General features: G+C 43.8%; 1 protein-coding gene across 7 annotated transcripts in view; it reads left to right on the top strand.

The window, feature by feature from the left end:
* Positions 1-23853, top strand: part of RYR3 (ryanodine receptor 3) — a 1082755-nt gene extending 1058902 nt beyond the window's left edge. For all 7 annotated transcript variants that reach the window (XM_073608696.1, XM_073608694.1, XM_073608691.1 and 4 more), the window contains 4 exons: positions 10791-10855; positions 14425-14525; positions 21165-21216; positions 22386-23853. In XM_073608696.1, the coding sequence (XP_073464797.1) occupies positions 10791-10855; positions 14425-14525; positions 21165-21216; positions 22386-22481 (314 nt within the window). In that variant the 3' untranslated portion in view covers positions 22482-23853. The remainder of the gene's footprint in view (positions 1-10790; positions 10856-14424; positions 14526-21164; positions 21217-22385) is intronic.
* The last annotated feature ends 208 nt before the right edge of the window (positions 23854-24061 follow it).

Here is a 24061-nt window from a genome sequence, read left to right as displayed (position 1 = left end):
TCAGAAGGAGGGAGGGGCCAGGATCGCTGGTGAGGGACCCGAGAAGAGGAGGATCTGGGCTGCTCTGTGCAAAACCACTGCACAGAGCAGGTAAGTATAACATGTTTGTTATTTATAAACAATTTTTTTTTTTAATCTGTGTTTCATGTTAAAAATAGCAGCACACACCAGTGTGCATTCCTAGTTCTCAGAATGTGCTTTCAGCCACAGGTCTAACCCTAACAATCGGGAACCAATCGGCATGGTTATAATGATGTTATCACGGACAAATACTCACCGAGGCCGAGATGCCGAGAGCGGCTCGCCCTTACGACCACGAGCACCCAGACCCCCGAGATGGGTACAGGAGGCTGAGGGCACGCGGAGGCACGGGCTTCCGGGAGGATAGTAGGTTCCGGAGCTGGAAGCGGGTGTCCTGGGATCCGTAGGGAGCAGGGCTGAAAACACAAGCAGAGGTTAGGGTACAAGCAGGTGATAATCAGGGTATCACAAGATCCAGCAGTGCAGTGGTTAAGCTGGCCAGGGTTTGGTGCACACATCAGGCAGCTAGAATCAAGATAGTCTGGCAGAGTGGTAATTAAACAGACCAGGGGTTTGGTACACAGGTCAAGCAGGTTATTGGTAAGATTGTCCAGCAGAGTAGTGGTTAAACAGGCCAGGGATTTGGTACACAGATCAGACAGCAGCACAAAGGGATAATCCGGGAGAGTAGTAGTTAAACAAGCCAGCAGGGGTTCGGTACACAGATCAGGCAGCAGCACAAAGGGATAATCCGGGAGAGTAGTAGTTAAACAAGCCAGCAGGGGTTCGGTACACAGATCAGGCAAGTACAGGGTAAACACAGGCTCAGGGAACAGGGAGAGCTGACGACAAACCAGCAACCCGACTGGGCGCTGGAGCCGTCAGATATAGTCCCCCTGCCCGGCGAGCGCGTCAGTGTGACGCGCTACCGGGCACCCGCACGGGCTACGGCGCGCACACGGGGACCGCCGTGCACCCGCGCGCGCCGCACCATCAGGCCGCGGACGGGTGTGCGGCGAAGCGCTCGTCCCGTGCGCATGCGCACCGGAGCCCGGCGAGCGGAGACGCTCCCTGGCTCCTGACAGTGCCCCCCTCCTAAGGGCGGACACTGGACGCCAAGGCTGGTCATCAGTTCCGGATGATCTTGATGAAACTTTCGAATTAACTGTGGAGCGTGCAGATTCCTGGCGGGCTCCCAGGAATTATCTTCGGGGGGGTACCCCTTCCATTGAATCAGGTACTGTAGCTGTCTGCCCCTCTTTCTACAACCAAGAATGGATTCCACTTCGAATTCAGTCTCGCCATCGATTCTGACTGGCGGAGGAGGGGGTTCTCCTCTTCCCGGAAAAGGACTGGGCACCACAGGCTTCAATAGTGACACATGAAAAACGGGGTGAATCCGGTATGTTTTGGGAAGTGTCAATTCCACAGCCACAGGGTTGATAATCTTCCTGACTTGAAAAGGCCCTATGAATTTAGGCCCGAGCTTTCGAGATGGCAGCGGTAATCTCAGATTAACGGTGGACAGCCAGACCTCATCTCCTACATCAAATTTTGGGTTTGCCTTTCTGCCCCGGTGGTACTGTCTCTTGTAGTCCTCCTGGGTTTTGCGTAGTGTGTCTTGTATTTTTTGAACGTTAGCTTGTAGTGAATTTATCCTATCCTGGACTGCAGGAACTGCCGTTTCGGGGATGTTGTTAGCGAAGGATGTGGGATGGAACCCACAATTGATCCAGAAAGGGGTCTGGTTGGTGGAGGCATGGATAGAATTATTGTACGCAAATTCAGCGTAGGAGAGAAGGTTCGCCCAATCATCCTGGGATCCCGAGCAGAAGCAGCGGAGGTATTGCTCTAGCGTCTGATTGGTCCTCTCTGTCTGGCCATTGCTCTGGGGATGATAGGCCGAGGAAAGACAAATGTTGATACCCAGGGCCTTGCATAGTTCCCTCCAGAATTTGGACGTGAACTGGACGCCTCTGTCCGACACGATGCTCCTTGGAATCCCATGGAGCCTAACAACCTCCTTAAGAAAGATGTTGGCCGTGTCTACGGCAGAGGGAGTACCCCTCATGGGCAGAAAGTGAGCCATTTTGGAAAGGCGGTCGACAACAACAAGGATGGTGGAGAAACTCTCTGAGCTGGGTAGATCTACGATGAAGTCCATGGAGACATCAGCCCATGGTCGTTCCGGAATAGGCAAAGGTCTGAGCAAACCCCAGGATTTGGTGTTTTGGCCCTTGTTTCTCTGACACAGGGAACAGGAAGCCACATATTCTTTACAATCCCTTCTCCATCCTGGCCACCAAAATGAACGAGAAAGGAGTTCAGCCGTCTTCTTATTCCCAAAATGCCCTGCCATCTTATGATCATGACACATCTGAAGGGTTAAGGGCCGAGTCACTTGTGGTACAAATATTTTTCCCTTAATCCAGAAAAGGTCTTCGTATCTTCTCAGGGAATGCACAGTTGGTTCTGTACAAGCGCCTGATGAAGATTTGATGGAGGATATCAAGTCTGCTTGAGTTAGTCCGAGAAAATTTTGAGGAGAGAGGATCGTGCTGGGTGTTGGTATTTGGGAGTCTGCGGAAAACATCCGTGAAAGGGCATCAGCCTTCCCGTTCTTCGCCCCCGGTCTGTATGCTATATGGAAATTAAAGCGGGAGAAGAAAAGGGCCCAATGGGCTTGGCGGGGTTTTAAGCGTCTTGCTGTTCTGAGGTACTCGAGATTCTTGTGATCCGTAAAGATCATCACCGGATGGACTGCCCCCTCCAGCAGGTACCTCCATTCCTCCAAAGCAAACTTTATAGCCAGCAGCTCTCTGTCACCCACGTCGTAATTGAGTTCCGGTGGGCTGAGTTTCCGAGAAGCGAAAGCTACTGGGTGTAGAATGGCCTTTGGTCCCTGTCTCTGGGAAAGAATTGCTCCGGTTGCGATTTCCGATGCGTCTACCTCCAGTATGAAGGGCTGAGTCGGGTCAGGATGGCAGAGGATTGGAGCGGAACTGAATAGCTCTTTTAACTTAAGGAAAGCCTCTTGAGCCGCTGTGGACCACTGAAAAGATTGGTGCTGCCGAGTTAATTGGGTAATAGGTGCCACAATGGCCGAGAATCCTACGATAAATTTCCGATAGAAATTGGCAAATCCTATAAACCTCTGTACTCCTTTTTTTATAGATGGAGCTGGCCATTCCTGAATTGCCTGAATCTTCTGAGGGTCCATGGCAACCCCATTGGTAGAGAGTATGAACCCCAAGAATTGTATGGTGGATCTCTCAAATTCACATTTTTCGGCTTTCAGGTATAGCTTGTGTTGTAGCAGAATAGCAAGAACCGTTTTAACGTGCCTTCTGTGCATCTCTAGCGTAGGGGAGAAAATAAGGATATCGTCCAGATATACCACGAGAAAGTCATCTAGATATTGTCGAAATATATCATTCACTAGATGTTGGAAGGTGGCTGGGGCGTTGCAGAGACCGAATGGCATCACTAAATACTCGAAGTGGCCGAATCTAGATCTAAAGGCCGTCTTCCATTCGTCTCCCGCCCTGAGCCTGACGAGATTGTAAGCCCCTCGGAGGTCGAGTTTAGAGAACACCTTGGCCGATCGGAACCTCTGGAACAATTCAGGGATGAGCGGTAACGGGTACCGGTTCTTAATTGTAATGTTGTTTAGTTGTCGATAGTCTACGCAGGGTCTCAGGGTACCATCTTTTTTCCCGACGAAAAAGATACCCGCTCCGGCGGGTGAGGATGAAGGGCGGATGAAACCCTTCTCAAGATTTTCGTCTATGTACTGCTTCAGGACCTCCAACTCGGTTTCAGACAGGGGAAATATCCGGCCAAACGGAATCTCAGATCCAGGAAGAAGGTCAATTGGACAGTCGTAGGCCCTGTGAGGTGGTAGGCGGTCAGCCATTTGTTTGCTAAAAACTTCTTGAAACTCGAGATACTCGGAGGGGACGTGTTGAAGATTGCCTGGTGGTACCGCCATTGTGGCACAGACTTTGGAATCCGGGAGCAGGCAGTGCTGAGAGCAATACTGCGAAGAGAAGGATACCGACTTGGTGCTCCATTTGATTAGTGGATCGTGAGCTTGTAGCCATGGTAGGCCAAGTATGATGGGAAAGATTGGTGAACGGATTAGGTCAAGCCGTAAGAACTCCCGGTGGCCGGAGTCTGTGACTACTGGAATAGGTTGGGTCTCCTGGGTGATGGGACCAGAGCAAGGAAGGGATCCGTCGGCCAAATATATTTGCAAATTCTGCTCTTTGGTTTGTAGAGGGATCTTCAATCTGTGTGCCAAGGTGGAATCTATGAAACAGCTGCAGACCCCGGAATCAACGATGGCCTGCAGGCGAGTCTCCCTTTCCGGAAGCTGTAGAGAAACAAACAACATCACATAAGCCTTGGGAATGTTATTGTTTGGAAAGTTCAATACGTTTGATTGAGGGAACTTACTAGGCCTGATCGGACAGCTGCGTAGGAAGTGTCCAGTTCCTCCGCAATAGAGGCAAAGGTTAGACTGCCGCCTGCGTTGCTTCTCTTCGGAGGTTAACGGACCTCGGACCAGGCCGAGCTGCATTGGTTCGGCCTCAGGGACCGATGCAGTGGGAACTGAAGATGAATTTGAAGGTACAGTGGAGTGAGGTCTTGGTGACGCCCAGACAGGGCGAGGCAGCTGAAACCGTTCTGAGCGCCGCTCCCGAAGACGCCGGTCGAGCTTGGTAGCTGCTTGAATGAGTTCCTCTAGGGAAGCAGGGGTCTCCATCCTGGCTAACTCATCTTTGAGTAACTCAGACAAGCCTTGACGGTATTGATAACGTAAGGCCGGCTCGTTCCAGTTTGTGTCGGCCGCCCATTTACGGAACTCCACTGTATAGTCCTCAATAGGTCTTCTCCCTTGGGACAGGTGGTGCAAGATAGCTTCGGCTGTGGCCATGCGTTGCGGATCATCGTAGAGCTGGGTCATGCTCTCAAAGAAGGCCTCGATAGTGTTCAGGGCAGGATTGCTCTGTTCCATCAGGCTGTGGGCCCACGCCTGGGGTTCTTCGGATAGCAGGGAAATCACAAACCCCACTTTGACGATTTCTGAGGAGAAGGTTCTCGGCTGTAGAGCGAAGTAGAGGGAACATGCGTTTTTAAAAGCCCTAAACTTCTTGCGGTCTCCCGAGAACCGTTCAGGTGTAGGGACCCTGGGCTCAGGAAGAGCCATGACCACAGTGGGGTTGGCCGGAGCTTGGGGAAGTGGACCCCCACCGCTGGGTGCAGGAGCTGCGGCTGCGGAAGGTAGTAACCCGGTGATCTGCTGCAGACGGTTATCAATTTGTGTATAACCTTCTTGTAACTTCTGTACGGAGTCCGCAAGGGTAGATACTTGTTGACACAGGATCTCCAGAGGAGAGCGCGCTCTGTCGGCCTCAGACATCTGGCTGGTTTGTACTATCACGGACAAATACTCACCGAGGCCGAGATGCCGAGAGCGGCTCGCCCTTACGACCACGAGCACCCAGACCCCCGAGATGGGTACAGGAGGCTGAGGGCACGCGGAGGCACGGGCTTCCGGGAGGATAGTAGGTTCCGGAGCTGGAAGCGGGTGTCCTGGGATCCGTAGGGAGCAGGGCTGAAAACACAAGCAGAGGTTAGGGTACAAGCAGGTGATAATCAGGGTATCACAAGATCCAGCAGTGCAGTGGTTAAGCTGGCCAGGGTTTGGTGCACACATCAGGCAGCTAGAATCAAGATAGTCCGGCAGAGTGGTAATTAAACAGACCAGGGGTTTGGTACACAGGTCAAGCAGGTTATTGGTAAGATTGTCCAGCAGAGTAGTGGTTAAACAGGCCAGGGATTTGGTACACAGATCAGACAGCAGCACAAAGGGATAATCCGGGAGAGTAGTAGTTAAACAAGCCAGCAGGGGTTCGGTACACAGATCAGGCAGCAGCACAAAGGGATAATCCGGGAGAGTAGTAGTTAAACAAGCCAGCAGGGGTTCGGTACACAGATCAGGCAAGTACAGGGTAAACACAGGCTCAGGGAACAGGGAGAGCTGACGACAAACCAGCAACCCGACTGGGCGCTGGAGCCGTCAGATATAGTCCCCCTGCCCGGCGAGCGCGTCAGTGTGACGCGCTACCGGGCACCCGCACGGGCTACGGCGCGCACACGGGGACCGCCGTGCACCCGCGCGCGCCGCACCATCAGGCCGCGGACGGGTGTGCGGCGAAGCGCTCGTCCCGTGCGCATGCGCACCGGAGCCCGGCGAGCGGAGACGCTCCCTGGCTCCTGACAGATGTGATCACCAAGAAAGTCGTGACCACATGAGATTTGTTTACAAACAAACCTACCCTCTCTCTCTTTCTGTATCTACTATACCCAGAGGGAGAGGCATAGCTGTCACTGTTGTGAACTGTGTAAAAAATAATTGAATTAAAGTGGAATTACACTTTATCTGAGCACCACTAACCAAAGATGCTATTTAATTAATTTTGTAATATTCAAAACAAACTCACCCATCCATTTATATCTCTATGCTTTATTTTGTTAAGAAATCACTTTGAGTAAGGGCAGGTGATTAATGTAGCATTTACTTCTGGGAATTCACCTGCCCTTAACTCAGGCATGCAAGCAGGAGAGGTGTGCTTAGTTGAGAAAGCCCATCCTCCCCTACTGAAGACTCCAGGGATGTATGACATAATTTCCCTAGGCATGGAAACCAGGAAATAACTGAAGAAATGTAAAAAAAAAGTTTAAAACAAGCAAATATGATATACTTTCCTATCCATTTACTAATGCTAGCAGCATAGGGATTAAAAATAGTCAATGTTGATTGAGAGAGAGAAGTTCTGCTTTAAAATGGTTTAGAGCTGAATTCCAGGCACACCATGGGAATTGTGTTATCTACCAAATGATTTGTATTTGTTTCCATCTAGCACTAAGATTTAGGCTGGTGATGCATGGATTGCAATTCAGCCACTTCCTGCTGAACCAGTCAAATTTCAATCCATCTATAGCCGTTCCCCTTCATGAGAATCATGCTGCAAAATTTTCATTCGATCAGTGCTTGCAACCAATTGCTGCAGCTCTGATCAGTGTATTCTGACAGTAGGGGGAGTCCCACTGTCAGAATACAATGACACAGTGGATTTCCACATTGAATGCAGGGATGGGGTTATGGAGTCAGTTTTTTTCCCATTCAAACCGCTGTTTGGCCAGTTTTATACATTCCATCTAGACAGCACAGCCATAATTGTGACCTTTTCTGCAGTTAAGCAACAATGCTAGGTCACCTCCCCACCCCCATTCTTAATGGACATTGAAAGAGATACAGCAGGTTGATAAGCTCATCTGCCTGCTGTCTCTCGTCTGAATGACATGTTCTTTGTCAGTACAGCGTGCCGTGCATCACACCTGGTTGGCTCCTCGTACTGCTCCTCCCTGTCTAAATGCTGTTGTGTAGGGGATAACAGAAGAACAGTAGCTAATAAAATTCATGTACTTGCATTGATTACATGAAATAACATTTAAATGTGATAAATAAAATGTAATGATTTAAACAAAATACACAACTGCATGAACTGTACTTTTGCAATCTGCAGTTCAGCTTTAAAATTGTGACTAAAATCTAAAATGTAAAAATATACAATTTAAACACCATTATTTGTCAGCCTATGATAAAAACATGATCAGGAAAAGAATAGTTGTATAGGTTAAAAAATTTGCATGCCCATAAACGGCAGCACAGTGTGGTGCCATGGCAGCCATCGATAAACGTAGATGTTTGGATTTAGGGTGATACTATTTAATGGCAAACATAATAAGATTGTAGTTCAAGCCTTCAAAGCACATCAGCCTCTTCTTTAGACAATATGAACTGGCAGTAATAAAAATGCATTTTATACAGATGTGCTCAATTTGATAAGCAAGTGGCATTGTTGCTAAAGTAGAAAAGCTGGAGGTAATTAAGACCAATGCCATGTTGGTGTACAGAGACTGCTGCTGTGCTTATACTGCCTGTCTATACAGTGAGGGGAGGCCATTCTCACATACAGTACACACACAGGCTGAGTTTGGAGGGGAGGAGAAAGCAGTACAGGACCTGGAGTCAGGATCAAGTCCCAGCCAGAGCAGCCATTGAGGGACAAGACATAAACCTTGTTGTCTCTTTGTGTTGTAAATTTACAGTCCTGTATACACAATCCTATACCCACAGTTCCAGAGAAAGGTAAAAAAAAACCAGAAAAGCATTATACAATTTGCTCCAGCAGGCGAAAATAATTCCTTCCTAGCTGCACACAGAAGGTTTTTTCACCTTCATGCATTGAATGCACGAAGGTAAAAAGCCCTGAGCCTTTACAACCCCTCTAATTCCTGCAGTGTTGGCATGGCAACCTATAGGAGCTTCCTCCACTTTCCTGCACTTTTTAGAAGATTGGTGCATCTTTGCTACCAATCTGTGTATGTGTTTCTAACAGGTACATGACTTTGACCCACATTGCATGATTTGTCATTGTGGCAAGAAACAGAATTCTAATGACTGTCAAAGACACTCATTATGAATTCCCAGGAAACGGATGTACCATTCTATTACCTTTCACACTTATGTAAGAATGGTGTTAGTCTTTGTAAAATCCCTTTTGGTCCAGTTGGCAGGTGGGTTTGTGCTAAAATAATATTTATAGAGAATTACTTTACATTGATATTGCGGTGTCCAGGAAACCAATTTTCGTTTGTTAATAACTTAATTTGAGTTTTACTGTGTTATTGGCAATGTTGTAATTACCACCGCACTTGCAGTCCAGATGCTTATGATGCCGGCAAAACTGGACAAACATTACTCCAGCAAATAATCTACTGAGATTCACTAATGAACACAACAAAACTGACGTTCCTGTAGCAGTTCACTTCTGCAAGAGAGAACACAACTGAAATGACCTCTGGGTTATGGTACTGAAGGGTAATTTTAAATCACAAAAAGAGAGATTGAGGTGAGGGTTCAAATTCATAAGAAAAGTCATGACTTTGGAACAAGGTCTCAACAGAGACAGAAATTGTATGTGCCACTGTGATTTTCTGAGGACTTTCATCTCAGGAAAATCTCCACATCAAGGGGATATCACAAAGATCCCCCCCCCCCCCCTCCCACTAAATCTTAATACAGAATTAAAGAAATCTAACAAAGTCCTTCATTCATGTTGGCTCGGATGGATGAATCTCCCGCTGCAGGTTATTGTATTCTGACAGCTGGTGCCACCGGCTGTCTGAATACCCAAACAGTGCCTGCATCTGATTAAATAACAGTGTAGTCAGTGTTTTCTGGTCTCCAAATGGAGTAATCCCTAGGGTTATAGTCTGTGGCTGTAATAACTGGATGGTGATGTATCCATAAGTTGGGTGGTTGGAAAAGAAAGGGGTATTAAGGGTTAAAAAGGAAGGGAAAAAAACAGGGAGGGGGAGGCATTGACCTGAGTGTAATATTAAAATGATGACTTTAATAGGATAAGATTAAAAACACTTACAAGATGATAAAAGATGCATGCTTGCCAAAGTAAAGTGCAGTCCTGGCATTCCACATGGCTCTGCGGTTCCCACCACTGTTCTGGGTAGCTGGAAAGGATTGGGAAGCTGGCTGGAATAGATCACAGTGTTTCTCCAGGAAACAGGAAGCTCCACGCTGACCTAGAAGTGCTTGAAGGAGCAGCCAGCTCTGATCGCGTAGCCTTTACCACTGCAGCACTGATTGACAAGGTTCCAACCCTGCCTTGGTCCAATCACATACCAGTGATGTCACTTCTGGGTCAGCGTGGAGCTTCCTGGTTCCTGGAGAAACACTGTGATCCTTTTCAGCCAGCTACACAATCCTTTCCAGCTATCTGGAACAGCGATGGGACCCGCAGAGCCACATGGAATGCCAGGACTGCACTTTACTTTGGCGAGCATACATCTTCTATCATCTTGTAAGTGTTTTTAACCTTATCCTATTAAAGTCATCATTTTATTACTACACTCAGGTCGGCGCCTCCCCCTCCCTGTTTTTTTCCCTTACATCTGATTACATGCAGCTAATGTTCAGCCAGCAACTTTCCACCTGGCTCCTTCAACTTTTGTTTAGCTGGGTGGTGTGGACAGCGCCGTCCACAGAATAAACTTCAGTTATGTAGTCGTGTATGGGCAGCTTTAGGGGGTAAGTGTGACAGAACAGTTTCTCTGTCTCACAGACAGTGATCCTTATCTGTTTCCTAAACTTTTTAGTACCATTCATGTGTAAAATTGATCACATCTGTATCCCTATAGTTTTAAGTATAAAATGCATGTTACTGTCAGTTCATATTGTCTAAAAAAGATACTGACGTTCTTTGAAATCTTGCACTACAATGTATATAGTTATCCAATAAATAGTACCACCCTAAATCCAAATTTATGTCCATGCAAAACTGTGAAAAAACATTGATCAACAAAAATTAGTCATAATGTTATTATCAAGTTAACTGGTGCACAGTGATACTGCCAAATTTAATCTGGGCATCTAGGCTTCTATAACCAATAATTGCCTGATTTTAGGACTATTCCTTTTAAATAATTTGGCTACAATTCTAAAGATTATGGCATATGCATAGCACAGCAATAAAGGAAAATCATCTGTAGGGACCAGTTGTAAAAACAACAGTACCTGTATTCATATTAATTGATAAAGGTTCCAGTGTGACTGCTTTTCAGATAACAGCTTTGCAGATAATAAATAAATAAATAACATTTGCCCTGTTCTGATATAGGTTTGATCATTGATGCTTTTGGAGAACTGAGAGATCAACAAGAACAAGTGAGGGAAGACATGGAGGTATGCAAAAATCCACCTAAACAGCTGTATGTACCTTGGGAAAACAGCAGATACACTCCGTATAAGGGCCCATGCACAGAGAGCCTAAAAAAACGCCACTTTTACAGGCATTTTTTTTTTCAGTCTGTAAAAACACCTCTCTGTAAGCCTATAAATCCATGCACACATACTGTAGATGTTTACAGGTTTATTAGAAGAGCAGCGCTTCAGGCTGAAACAAAAACACAAAAGGTGCTCTCAGAAGAGAAACTAAAGAGCAAAAAATAAAAAGCATGGAACACACCTAAATGTGCATAAACGCTAAAAGCATCTAACGCTTGATCGTTAATGCATTCCAGTGACCAGAATAAATGAATCCGACCAATAGAATGCACTAACGCTGAAACGCTAGATGTGCCTGAACTCATGTGCAAAAAATTTTGGCTTTTAGTGTGTTTTTTTAGGCATTTTACTGCCAGGAGTTCTGTGTTCAGACGGACTATTACAGATGCCTGTGTGCATGAGGCCTAAAGGGGCTGTTGAATTAATTCAATGTAGCAATACTAACTCATGTTATTATTTTAAGTAAAAAAAACCTGTATTTCCGTAACATCCTTTCCTTTATTTTTAATATATATTTTCCTGGAGTCTATTGAGGGTCACAGGAATTATTATACTGTTTGGATGTCTAAAAGCAGCCTAACAGAGAGATGGGCAAAATAGCAACAAAGTCTTACAGGCTTTTTTGGCCATACTTCTCCTATGGATCACAGGAGTGCAGTTCGTTCTGCACTCCTGTGATCTGTTTTCAGCTGAAAGGAGGCTAATGTCACAAAGCCAGCCCTTCCCATCCCCTTCACAGCCCAGCACTCCAGTGAGCACTGGAGGGGAGAGCAGAGAGCCGGTGATTGACATTCATGGCTCTCTGCTTAGAGCGGATGGGGAGAACTGAGTGATCAGTGGTGAATATAAATGTTTATTTTTGTAAAATCACAAACCTCTCTTTTTAAACATGAAGCAGAACCTGCATGCATTATTGTAATGATCAAACATTGCTATATTTGTATGTATATATATATATATATATATATATATATATATATATATATATATATATATATATATATATATATGTTATATGTAAAATAAGATATAGCACAGACTGACAATCTTTCCATTAAGATAATCTCATGTTTGTCCTAGAGCATTTTAACGACCATAGTTCCCCTTTAATATATTGTATAGAGCTTTTAAATGCCATGTTTTAATGCGGGTTTGAACAGTTGTTTCCAGTGCTTCAAGGACATTGCTGAAATATGTGCTAAAGTATGTAACTACATAGGAAACTTTTATATTTGAAGTGTTGTCATACTGACACCCTGTGAGAAATGTACCAAGCACAAGAGACACTCTTTTAGGTACTCACTGAGCACCTGGAGCACTATGACAGATGATATGTCCTCACTTACTCAATTACATTGTGACAGGTGACACCTTCTGCCACCTGACATATTAATATGAACTGTCTATGTTGTCTTATGACATAATCATGTGTTCTGACCAATTCTGTGCTATATTCACATACACCAAAATGTTGTCCCACTGCCATGTGTGGACACACTGGGGTTGATTTACTAAAACGGGAGAGTGCAAAATCTGGTGCAGCTCTACATGGTAACCAATTAGCTTGTTCAATTAGGCCAAGGGTCAGCGACCTTTTTCCACTTAAGGGCCGAATTTTAATGGAGGGCCGCATTTACCTCCTAATAAATGAAGATAACATTACATAGCCCCTGCACCTCTGTCCTCCTTTACCTTACACAGATCCCGCACCTCTGGCCCCCTTTATATTACACAGCCCCTGCACCTCTGGACCCCTTTACATTACACAGCCCTGCACCTCTGGACCTCTTAACATTACACAGCCCCCATACCTCTGGACCCCTTTACATCACACAACCCCCCCCTGCATATTACACAGCCCCCCGCCCAGCCCCCCTGCATATTACAAAGCCCCTCCCTGCATATTACACAGCCCCCCAGCTGTGTAAGCACGGAGAGATGGGGCGCTTTACATTTTTTCTTCTTTTCTTGTTATCTTTTTATTTTTAATTTTACACTGTCCCTTTGAAAAAAAAATTCTGATCACTTTTATTGCTGTCAGAAGGAATGTAAACATCCCTAGTGATAGGTACTCTTTATGGAGGGCTAAGACCCCAAATCCCTCCTTTGCACTTAAAAGCATTCAAAACACCAAGTTTGGCCATTTTGAATGCTGTAATTTTTTTAATTTTGGCGTCATGACACCGCTTCGAGATTATTAGATCGGAGACCCAATTAAAGCCGATTCTGGCTTTGTTCGGGTATCCGGCCAGCCAGCAGAAGTGCCAGATGGTCGCTCGGGCCTCCCGGTAGAATGAGAGAGCCCGGGTGAAATGCGGAAGGCGGCGGGAGGGGGGACGTCCCCTCCCTCTGCTTGGGATAATAGTCGAACGGCTTCTTAGCCGCATCAGTTTTTATCCCAAAAAAGCCAACCGCCGGCGCAGCTGCATGCATACGGTCGACGTGGAGGGGGTTTTAATGACCGCGGGTCGGGTGCATGTAAATTCATCACGTGCACTGATGGGCCGGACATTTTGCGGCGGCCGGCTCGGTGCGACCCACGGGTCATAGGTTGCTGACCCCTGAATTAACCTCTGAACAGAAAAACAAAAAATCTAAGTTAACTTGTTTCTATGCAGATCTAAAGAAAATGCAGCTCTCAAAAAAGTGTGAAGTGTTGGTGTAATCAAAACATAAATGATGCACCTAGTGGTGGAACAAGAGTTCAAAATCCACACATAGTATGCAAAATAATAATAAGTCCGCACTGTGAAAAACAATCAATCCAAATTAAAGTGTTAGGAAAGCCCTGCACAGGCAGGTGTGGGTGATGTGAATCCGCAGGTGGAACAACAAAGTCAGTGATGGACAATGTAAATCCGTGACTGAAGAGTGACATCAAAGGTGTAAAACATCAATGAGTAGAGAAGGGTGGGTACTCTTACCGGATGACGTGGACTCCCGTGTCTTATGACATGGAGTCAATAAAACATTGAGCCCCACCACGGCTGTAAAAGGATCTCCGGAAGGCTGGAACCACTGCAGCATCCCTCGACTCCCCTGAAATGGTGAAGAGATATCCAGAAGACTGAAGCCGACCCGATGTGCATAAACCAATGGGCATCCAACCAACATCCAGAAGGATCGTCACGACAGGCTTTTCTCGAACCTCCTTTGTGCGGCTCTGGTGCCCCCTCCTCCTCTTTGGGAATGCTGCAGACTGACGCCCCGTGGCGGGGATCCGGGAGAGAGCGATGTGCCGGCTGAAGGAAGACCGATCAAGAAGCACTCATTTGGTTTCTATACAGAGCTGCACCAGAATTTGCACTCTCCAGTTTTAGTAAATCAACACCATTAAGACATATTTTTTTCCTTTTATTTTACACTTTAGTCAGTCACTTTTGTTTGTTTCTCCTAAAGAGGATGCTGTACTACAATGTATCCATACTACCCAAAATTAAAGCCTTTAACATTTTTCTTCCATTCAGACAAAATGTTTCATTTGTGGAATTGGAAATGATTACTTTGACACAACACCGCATGGCTTTGAAACACACACCTTACAAGAGCACAATTTGGCCAACTATCTGTAAGTAGAAATGTATTCTTCTGCTTAGCAGTGTGAGTGCTGGTTCTTCTCTATGAAATATTGTATTCTCTAAAAACTGTGCCAGGCAAAGAAGATGGATGTTCACAACTAGGCATGTATGTGAGATAAGAACTTAATTGTGCTGCAGTTTTATTCATGCATCCTAAACAGTTGAAGCAGCAAACTCCTGCACACACTTTCTTTCATTCTGCTGCAGATCTGTACTGTGTGTGATGGGGAAAAGTGGTAGCTAATAGCATATGGAAAAGGAAGACAGGTAGAGACAACTGATGAAAATAATTTAAATATCCCTTCAAACATTTCATGTGCAATCTAAGACATAGCTGAAGGAATTCTTCCACACTGACCTTTTCAAATAGACGCTGTATAGCCACAGGTGTCAAATGTTAATTCCTACAGGATATCTACAAATGTCTTCTGAAGTCAGCTCATATCATGCTTATTTTTTTACTTTTACTGCTGATATATAGTGCTGTGAAGTGAGAGTGCCTAAACATGAGCTGTCATAGCTACTGCCATTGCAATCAAATATGTCACTCAATAGATTAGGAACTACAAAGCGAGCCGCTAAATGTTTCTAGTGAGTATTTACACCTTTTTGCCTGCAGAAATAACTGTCCATAAATTTTCACCGATCTTAATATATGACCAATAGGGTCTTTGATATTAACAGTCTTTTTCAACAAGTGTTACTAATTTGCCTACATGAGAAGCTGGCAGTCCTTTATTTCACTATGATGAGTACACCATTTTTTTCTACACAAATATTCTCAGAAAGGTGCTTCTGGCATGGAAACAGGTGTGATTTAAAACTGTGTGCACTCATGTCCCTGACCTATAACCAATCTACTTAATCTGACTCTAACACTTGGGGTATGTTGGGGCAGGGATAGTGTTAACATTAACCTACACCTATTTGTGGGGCTGGAATACCTATTAGAACTGATGAGGGAGCTCAAGTGCAAACACCTTCCAATGCCTATATGCAAATTTTTTTCAGAGCACCCTATTTCAAATCTCCCAGTGTTTTTTTAGATAAGTAATGACTAGGGACAGCCCCAATGTTCGAGTCGAACATCGGGTGTTCATTTGTTGGTAGAACAAATAAACATGTGGCCATTGATGGCTGCTGATTGGCCAAAGCATGCACCTGACCTGCATGCTTTGGCCAATCACAGCGCAATGTGTTGTGATAGCCATGATTGGCCAAAGGTAGGATGCCTTTGGCCAATCATGGCTCATGGGCAAAGTCCACACCAGACACTATATAAGGCTTCTGCTTACACGGCGGCCATATATAGTGAATGAATGTAGATTAGGCAGGTAGTTAGTGTAGTGTGCAGTCAGTCAGTGTAGTACATATATAATACAGTTCAGAGTATATAGTGCAGTTAGTGTAGTATATATATATAATACAGTTCAGAGTATATAGTGCAGTTAGTGTAGTATATATTGTACAGTTCAGAGTATATAGTGCAGTCCGTATAGTTTATATAATACAGTTCAGAGTATATAGCGCAGTCTGTGTAGTATATATAATACAGTGCAGAGTATATAGTGCAATCTGTAATATATATACAGTTCAGAGTATATAGTGCAGTCTGTGTAGTATATAATACAGTGTAGAGTATATAGTGCAGTCTGTATAGTATATGTAATACAGTTCAGAGTATATATAGTGCAGTCAGTGTAGTATATATAATACAGTGGAGAATATATAGTGCCATCAGTGTAGTATATATAATACATTGCAGAGTATATAGTGCAGTCAGTGTAGTTTATATAATACAGTGGAGAATATATAGTGCTTTCAGTGTAGTATATATATAATACAGTGCAGGGTATATAGTGCAGTGCAGAGTATATAGAGCAAATACAGTGTATTTAAGTGGTTAAGGGCAACCATATGACAGAATTAAGAAAAAAGTGACGTGGGGTCCCACCCAAAATCCATACCAGGCCCTTTGGGTCTGCAATGGATTTTAAAGGAAACTCCACGCCAAAATTTAAAAAAAAAGTGTGGAGTCCCCCCAAAATCCATACCAGGCCCTTTGGGTCTGACATAGGTTTTAAGGGGAACTCCATGCCAAAATTCAAAAATAAATTGGCACGGGGTCCCCAAATCCATACCAGACCCTTATCTGAGCAAGCAGTCTGGCAGGCCAGGAAAGGGGGGAGACAAGCGAGTGCCCTCCCCTCCTGAACCATACCAGGCTGCTTGAAAATTCCTTTATTAAAAAAGAAAGAAAAAGTGTCCCGTGATGTCCATCCATCTTCAATCACGCCAACCTGACCGATGGACCCAAAAAGAAAAAAAAAATTAAAGCTCCGCCTCGATGAGAGACCTCCTGGCGACTGCTGTCTCTTGGCTATGACAGCTGTTATGTGATGTCATGTGATGTCAGAGGGGCGGGGTCATCCGGTTAGGTCAGCGGGTGGCCCCACCCTTGCTATATAAGAGCTGCCAAAGCGAAAAGACAGCAGTCGCCGGGAGGCATCCCATGGAGGCGGAGTTTTTTTTGCTTTTTTCAATTTTTCAGGTCCATCGGGCGGTGTGATTGAAGATGGATGGACATCGCGGGACACTTTTTTTTTTCTTTTTTTATGAGAAATTGTCAAAAACTGTTTTTTTCTTTTTGACACTTTTTTGGTGAATGGGTAGGGGTACAAGGGATCTGGGGGTACCCTTGTTCCAGATTCTGATAAGCCCCCCGCCCGCAGACTCTGACCCCAAAGCACCCTCCCTATGTTGAGGGCATGTGGCCTGGTATGGTTCAGGAGGGGGGCGCTCTCTCATCCCTCCCATCCTGACTTCCAGGATGCATGCTCGGATAAGGATCTGTATGGATTTTGGGGGGGACCCCGTGCTATTTTTTTTTTACATTTTGGCGTGGAGTTCCCCTTAATACCCATACCAGACCCGAAGAGCCTGGTATGGACTGGGACATTTTTTTCCTGCACTTTTCTTCTATATTGCCGGGAGCCATCAATACAATACAGCCGCGAGAAAGTTTAACCTCTTGCCGACCAGCCGCTGCAGTTGTACTGTGGCAACATGGCTCGGCTGCGCGAGGGGGCCACACACGTGCCGCCAGAGGCACGCGTGTGCACCTGCAGCTCCCCCTTGGAGTCGATGCGAGTGCCCAGTGGTCTTGATGACCGCCAGGCTCCCACGATCGCTTGTAACATGGCGAGAACCGGGATCTCTCTGTGTAAGCAAAGAGATCCCGGTTCTCTGAGGGGAGAAGTGACAGATTGTCTGTTCATACAAAGTATGAACAGCGATCTGTCATCTCCCCTAGTCAGTCCTTTCCCCCCTTCAGTTAGAACACACAGTAGGGAACACAATTAACTCCTTGATCGCCCCCTAGTGTTAACCCCTACACTGCCAGTGACATTTTTACAGTAGTCAATGCATTTTTATAGCATTGATCACTGTATTAATGCCAATGGTCCCAAAAATGTGTCAAAATTGTCCGATGTGTCCGCCATAATGTCGCAGTCATGATAAAAAATGCAGATCGCCGCCATTACTAGTAAAAAAAAATGATAATAAAAATGCTATAAATCTATCCCCTATTTTGTAGACGCTATAACTTTTGCACAAACCAATCAATATACTCTTATTGTGATTTTTTTTTTACCAAAAATATGCAGAAGAATACATATCAGCCTAAACTGAGGAAAAAAATTGTTTTTCTATATATTTTTGGGGGGTATTTATTATAGCAAAAAGTAAAAAATAATGCGTTTTTTAAAAATTGTCACTCTTTTTTTGTTTATAGCGCAAAAAATAAAAACCACAGAGGTGATCAAATACCACCAAAAGAAAGCTCTATTTATGGGAAATAAAGGATGTCAATTTTGTTTGGGTGCAACATCGCACGACTGCGCAATTGTCAGTTAAAGCGATGCAGTGTCGAATCACAAAAAGTGCTCTGGTCAGGAAGGGGGTAAAATCTTCTGGGGCTGAATTGGTTAAATTACATTTTTTCCTTTAGAAATGTCATTATTGCTGTGGCACTGTTCTACACATCGCACAGATGCGCCACTTTACAGGCAGACTAAGGACCCTCAGGCACAATATTTAAAGGAATATTTTATTTTTATTGTTTCATTTTAAGCATTATTAAAATCACTGCTCCTGAAAAAACGATCATTAAATTTTTTTTTTTACATTGATACATGTCTCCTGGTGGGATAGGACAGGGGTGGGGTGGGGTGGTAAGGACAGGGGTGGGGTGGATGGGATAGGAAAGGGGTGGGTGGGGTGGGATGAGATAGGACAGCGGTGGGGTGGGATAGGATAGGACAGGACAACTTCCAATTCCTGGAGCCTGCTCGGTCTCTCCTTGCACAGTAAAGGCACCTCACACTGCCTGCATTTTATGGCACGGGGTGGAGCCAAACTCACTTCACCAGTCACCGGCCAACTTGATGAGGATAGGACACTCTATTTGGTCTGTGCTATACAGTGATGTGCACAGCGGGGGGGTCAGTTTTCTCTCACCTGCATCTCCAATGTCTATCCTCTCTATCTTCGGCTCCCCCTGACATGTACCCACCGCCTCTTCCGCATCCAGACCCTAGATCTGTTTGGTCTCTCTCTGTTACAGCCAGGTGCCTCACACTGCCCGCATTTCCCTGGAGAGTGGACACAGCAGCGGCAGGGCAGAGCTGGCCAACTACATGCAGTCACCGTCCAACTTGGGCGTGTCCTCCCGTCACCTACTACGATTACCCGGGTTCTGGTGCCTGCCACCACATAACACCTTAGAGGCAGGGGAGAGACACAGCAGGAATTATACTGATCATTGCCGACATAACACTGATATGATTACAGGCACTGCTATAATTTCTGACACTATCTGCTGCTTTTGAAGGGGCAGTATACAGCCCCCCATCCTGGCACCCCTCTCATTGCAGCATCCAGGGCATCTTCCCCCCTGCCCCCCTTAGTTTCGGCCCTGAGGGCAGCAATAAAAAAAACTCACTCCACTTAATCCAAAACAGTTTGCCTGTTTAACCCACACATTAGGCCTCAAGCACTCCTAATGGTCATCTTACACTGTTAAGGTTTGTTCACACCATCACGTTACAGTAACACATAGTAAAATTTGACTCCACATGACTGAATGGCATCACAATACATTTCAGACTGCTAGGAGAACTTCAAATAACACCCAAATGACTCATAAGCACACAGCTGCGTCATAGCACAGCACAACCCATAATATATGTTGTGCTGTGCTGTGGTGTGGTGCAAAAAAATAGAAAACCTGTTTTTTGCTACATTTACAGTTCATTCAAAGCAAGAGAATGTGTGTATTGCAGAAAACTGCATTCCGGTGTGATGTGGTCCTTAAAGTGGAAGTTCACCCTAATACTAAAATGTCTAAATTACTGGCATCAACAATCTAAGACTAACCTATCTAACCCTGTAAAGAAGAAATCGCTATAGATACTTGAAGCCGCTCTGAAGCAGCGAAAGCTCTGCAGAAAAGACATCTGACAATAGCTGGGACGTGACGTCATTCATAGAGTTACTATGGTACTTCCGTCATTGGCTGCCTCCTCTGACAGCCAGAGCGGCTTCAGAGAAGGTATGTATAGCGATTTATTCTTTACAGGACTAGATACTGTAGGTTAGTCTTATGCCTCATACACACGGTTAGATATTTCGACGGGAAATGTTCGATGTTCGAAATTCCGACTGTGTTTATGCTCCATAGAACATTTGCTGTCAGAATTTCTGACAACAAATGTTTGAGTGCAGGTTCTCAAATTTTGTGACAACAAGTTGTTAGAAATTCCGAGCGTGTGCACACAATTCTGAGGCACAAAAGTCCACGCATGCTCGGAATCAAGCAGAAGAGCTGCACTGGCTATTGAATTTCATTTTTCTCAGCTCGTTGTGCAAGTTGTACGCCACCGCGTTCTTGCCGATCGGAATTTCCGACATTTGTGTGACCATGCGTATGCAAGACAAGATTGAGCCAACATGTGTCGATAAAAAATCCACGGTTTTGTTGTCGGAATGTTCGATTGTGTGTACGAGGAATTAGATTGTGGAGGCCAGTAGATTTAGAGATTTTAGTATTAGGGTGAACTTCTACTTTAATTAATATCACTAGCTCAATATTTACTTTAGTTTCATCTAAGTGACTTTCTGAAAACATGTTTGGAGTAAAGAAAGTCTGCCTTAACCTAACCCCTAAAAAAAAACTTTAGTTTGACCAGACATTAACTGTAACTTGCTCCATAAGACTACGTACTTACCTTACTAACCTCATAGTCTTACAGTGCCAAGATCATGGTGCCAAAAATAAATTATTTTCCTTTGCTATTATATATTTTACTAAAATATCTGAACAACTTTCCAAAATAGAGATACAGGAATGGCTTCAGTGAGGGGAAAAAAAGCTAACAACATTTTGGTCCATTTAATAAAAATAGGAATTTTTCTATGTTTTGTAATGCTTATCTGCTAGAAATACTCATGTGTCAGCCTTTTTTTCAGAGCTCATTAACAGTAAACACTAGCAATACTTATAAAATTAAATAAATTCTCTGACCTTATCTTTTTGAGTTATGTGAATAACATTGTGCTTGTTTCAGGTTCTTCCTTATGTATATAATTAATAAAGACGAAACGGAACACACTGGCCAGGTAGGTTTTCTGTCGCTCTTCACTTTCTGCCACTATTTTAGGAGCAGTTAAGTGTTTGCAGTTCATTGATGAAGCCTTGCTGCTTGGTGGTTTATAGACATTTACAAATATTTTTCTATGCTTATATCCTTAGCTTAGTCTGGGACAACTCTGTAGCTCCGATGTGGCTTAGCTTAGTCTGGGACAACTCTGTAGCTCCTTAGCTTAGTCTGGGACAACTCTGTAGCTCCGAATTTTCTTAATAATAATTTTCTTAATATTCATATCTAGTTTACCCAACATGAACTGAATAGCAGATGTACATGCCAGGTGATCTCCTTGCTTGTCCTTAAAAGCCTCACTTTCAAACCTGTGTTAGTGGTTTGGTACGGGCCAGTGGTTTACACCCCTGAATTTCCATTAAACACACCTTATGATAAAACATATATATTTATTTGGCTGTGGTTCCCCTTTATTGATAGAACTATTTGAATACTTAATCTACAGCTAGCTGAGTGGGTGTATCTTTGAGTATATAAGTGAAAGAGTTCTTGTTAATGGTTTAGCTTCAATAAAATGCAATAAATGATTCATAGACTGACATTCTGGTTCACATTTGTGAGAGGCAAACCAGCCCCTAGGGAACTCAACTTGATAAATTCACACCGAAAAAAGCAGACCACCTACTGTTACAATACTAACCCAGTTACACTCATGAATTTTCACAAGAGGTCAATAATAGTGAAGCCATTGAACTGCTGATAGGTAAAAAGCAAATATTAATTTACAGATTTTTGATCTGTAACTCAGAACTCAGAGGTCCATCAAAAAATACGATTTTTTTTTTTTGCTCACGAAAACATCCCCAAAACTGGTTCAGCTGTTACTGTGTCAATTTAATCAGACTGAAAATATCTGAATATAAATCCCCAAATGTCTCCAAAAGAGAGACCACCCTATCAATGTACAAATGCAGTGTTAAATTTATAGATTTATTGTTAGTTCATAATTCTATACAATACGTGTAAGATGTAATTTACAATCTTGGGCTATTTTATGTTTTCTAACAAGCTGTGTTTTAGCAGTGGTGCTTTCATTTGATTGTTACCAAACAATAAATATACCGAAAATTACATGAAATTACCTTCTTTCCATGCATTTACAAATCACTCATTTTATGTCTCTTTCAGGAATCTTATGTCTGGAAAATGTATCAGGAGAGATGTTGGGATTTCTTCCCAGCAGGTGACTGTTTCCGCAAACAGTATGAAGACCAACTCGGATAATAATTGAACATTTCACTGAAAGCAAGATTCATGGGGAGGAGACTGCATCTGGAACAAAGACTTACCCACACGGACACATTTACCCATAGTCCACATCTTCCCAACAGTGCCGCAACCTGCCTGTGGATGTGTATTATATAAACAGGTCTGCAGACAAATGTGCAACAAAATAAGAGATTTCCAGAACAAAAAATATCACTACTACAATGTATCAATAAACCAGTGCTACATCAGGCTCATTTAGCAGTAGTGCATTTTTCAAGTCACTTAAAACATAGAAGAAAGTAACTACGATTTGGAGCAAACCAGTGAGGACTAATGGGAAAAGTTTGCAAATCAGTGATATTAAGCCAGACTGCATCTGCTTCCCAGAAAATCTTGATTTTTGTCAGTGATAAAACCACGGGCAGACATCTCATTAGAAAAATGCCATACATTTGACTGCCCAAGGACTAAAAAGGGCTAATTGGCACACATACTTAGTGCACAAAACTCCCATCACATCAGCTGCTATGTCATTTTCTCCTATCACAGCAGCTGAAGTGCAGGTTTATTGTAAAAGTTTGAAACCACAAATAATGCAGACTCACCCAACAATTAGAAATGATTCTGTGTCTGGAGAAGCATGCAGTTTTCTTTTTTTAACTTTGCCAATGAGGCTTTTAAGGATGTCATTTAAAACAAAAAAATAATTATCAGACGCTAGTCACAGACGTCAAGTTAATCGAAGTTTGTTGCGACTGTTTGTAAGGATGTTTATGCTATGAAGCCTAAAGGAATTCAGTTGGATGTACACAGGCTGAAATGGTCATGGCCTTAGGTATTAACTGTAAGCTGCTGGATATCTCTGTGGCCGAGAGCTCTAACTATATAAGTTTACCTATGTAAGATAGTCTAGTGTGACACAATGGTAGCATTTACCTATATACATGGAGAAGAAGCTTCAGGCAGTTGAAGGTAAAGGTAGTAAAGGAAAAGTTAGTTCTTAACACTTTTTCGACCATGAACTTAATCGATTAAGTGCCTTAACCGTCTGTAGACGTAGCTATGCAAGACTTTTTTTTTCCTTTCTTTCATGTTAGTATATTAGATTAATAAAATACACATATGTTGTGCTGTTCTTTGTCTTACTGTATGAAATGAGAAACTGCATTCAGTTGCTATTTCGTTTTTCTTTCAATGACAGTTTACTGTTATTTAAAGAAACTGGAATGTATCTTAAATTATATTCTCTTAAATGGAAATATTATGCCAAATTCAAGCACTGCTTTCTGGTCATTGGTAAGTGCTGTAGTGAAGCTGCTAACTTTATGCATTTTTCTTCAAATACAATAAAGTGCCCATCGCAATAAATAAATTATGAACCAGCTGAGCTATTTGTCTTCATTTGCGTACTCTAGACACTGGATGACCCAACATTTCCTTCATAGGAACTTTAAATAATCAATAAAGAAAACCTGTACAGTACTGAAAGAATTGTGAGAGCTGATACTGCTTCTCCTTCAGAAAATAGCAATTGCCTGCCTATCATAGTGATCCAATGACTTCAGTGCAGTCTGAATTACTGACCCCAGTATGCA

Source organism: Aquarana catesbeiana, linkage group LG13 (assembly GCF_042186555.1).
Source record: "Aquarana catesbeiana isolate 2022-GZ linkage group LG13, ASM4218655v1, whole genome shotgun sequence".
Taxonomy (NCBI): Eukaryota; Metazoa; Chordata; class Amphibia; order Anura; family Ranidae; genus Aquarana; species Aquarana catesbeiana.
This window is presented reverse-complemented; position numbering and strand designations above follow the sequence as displayed.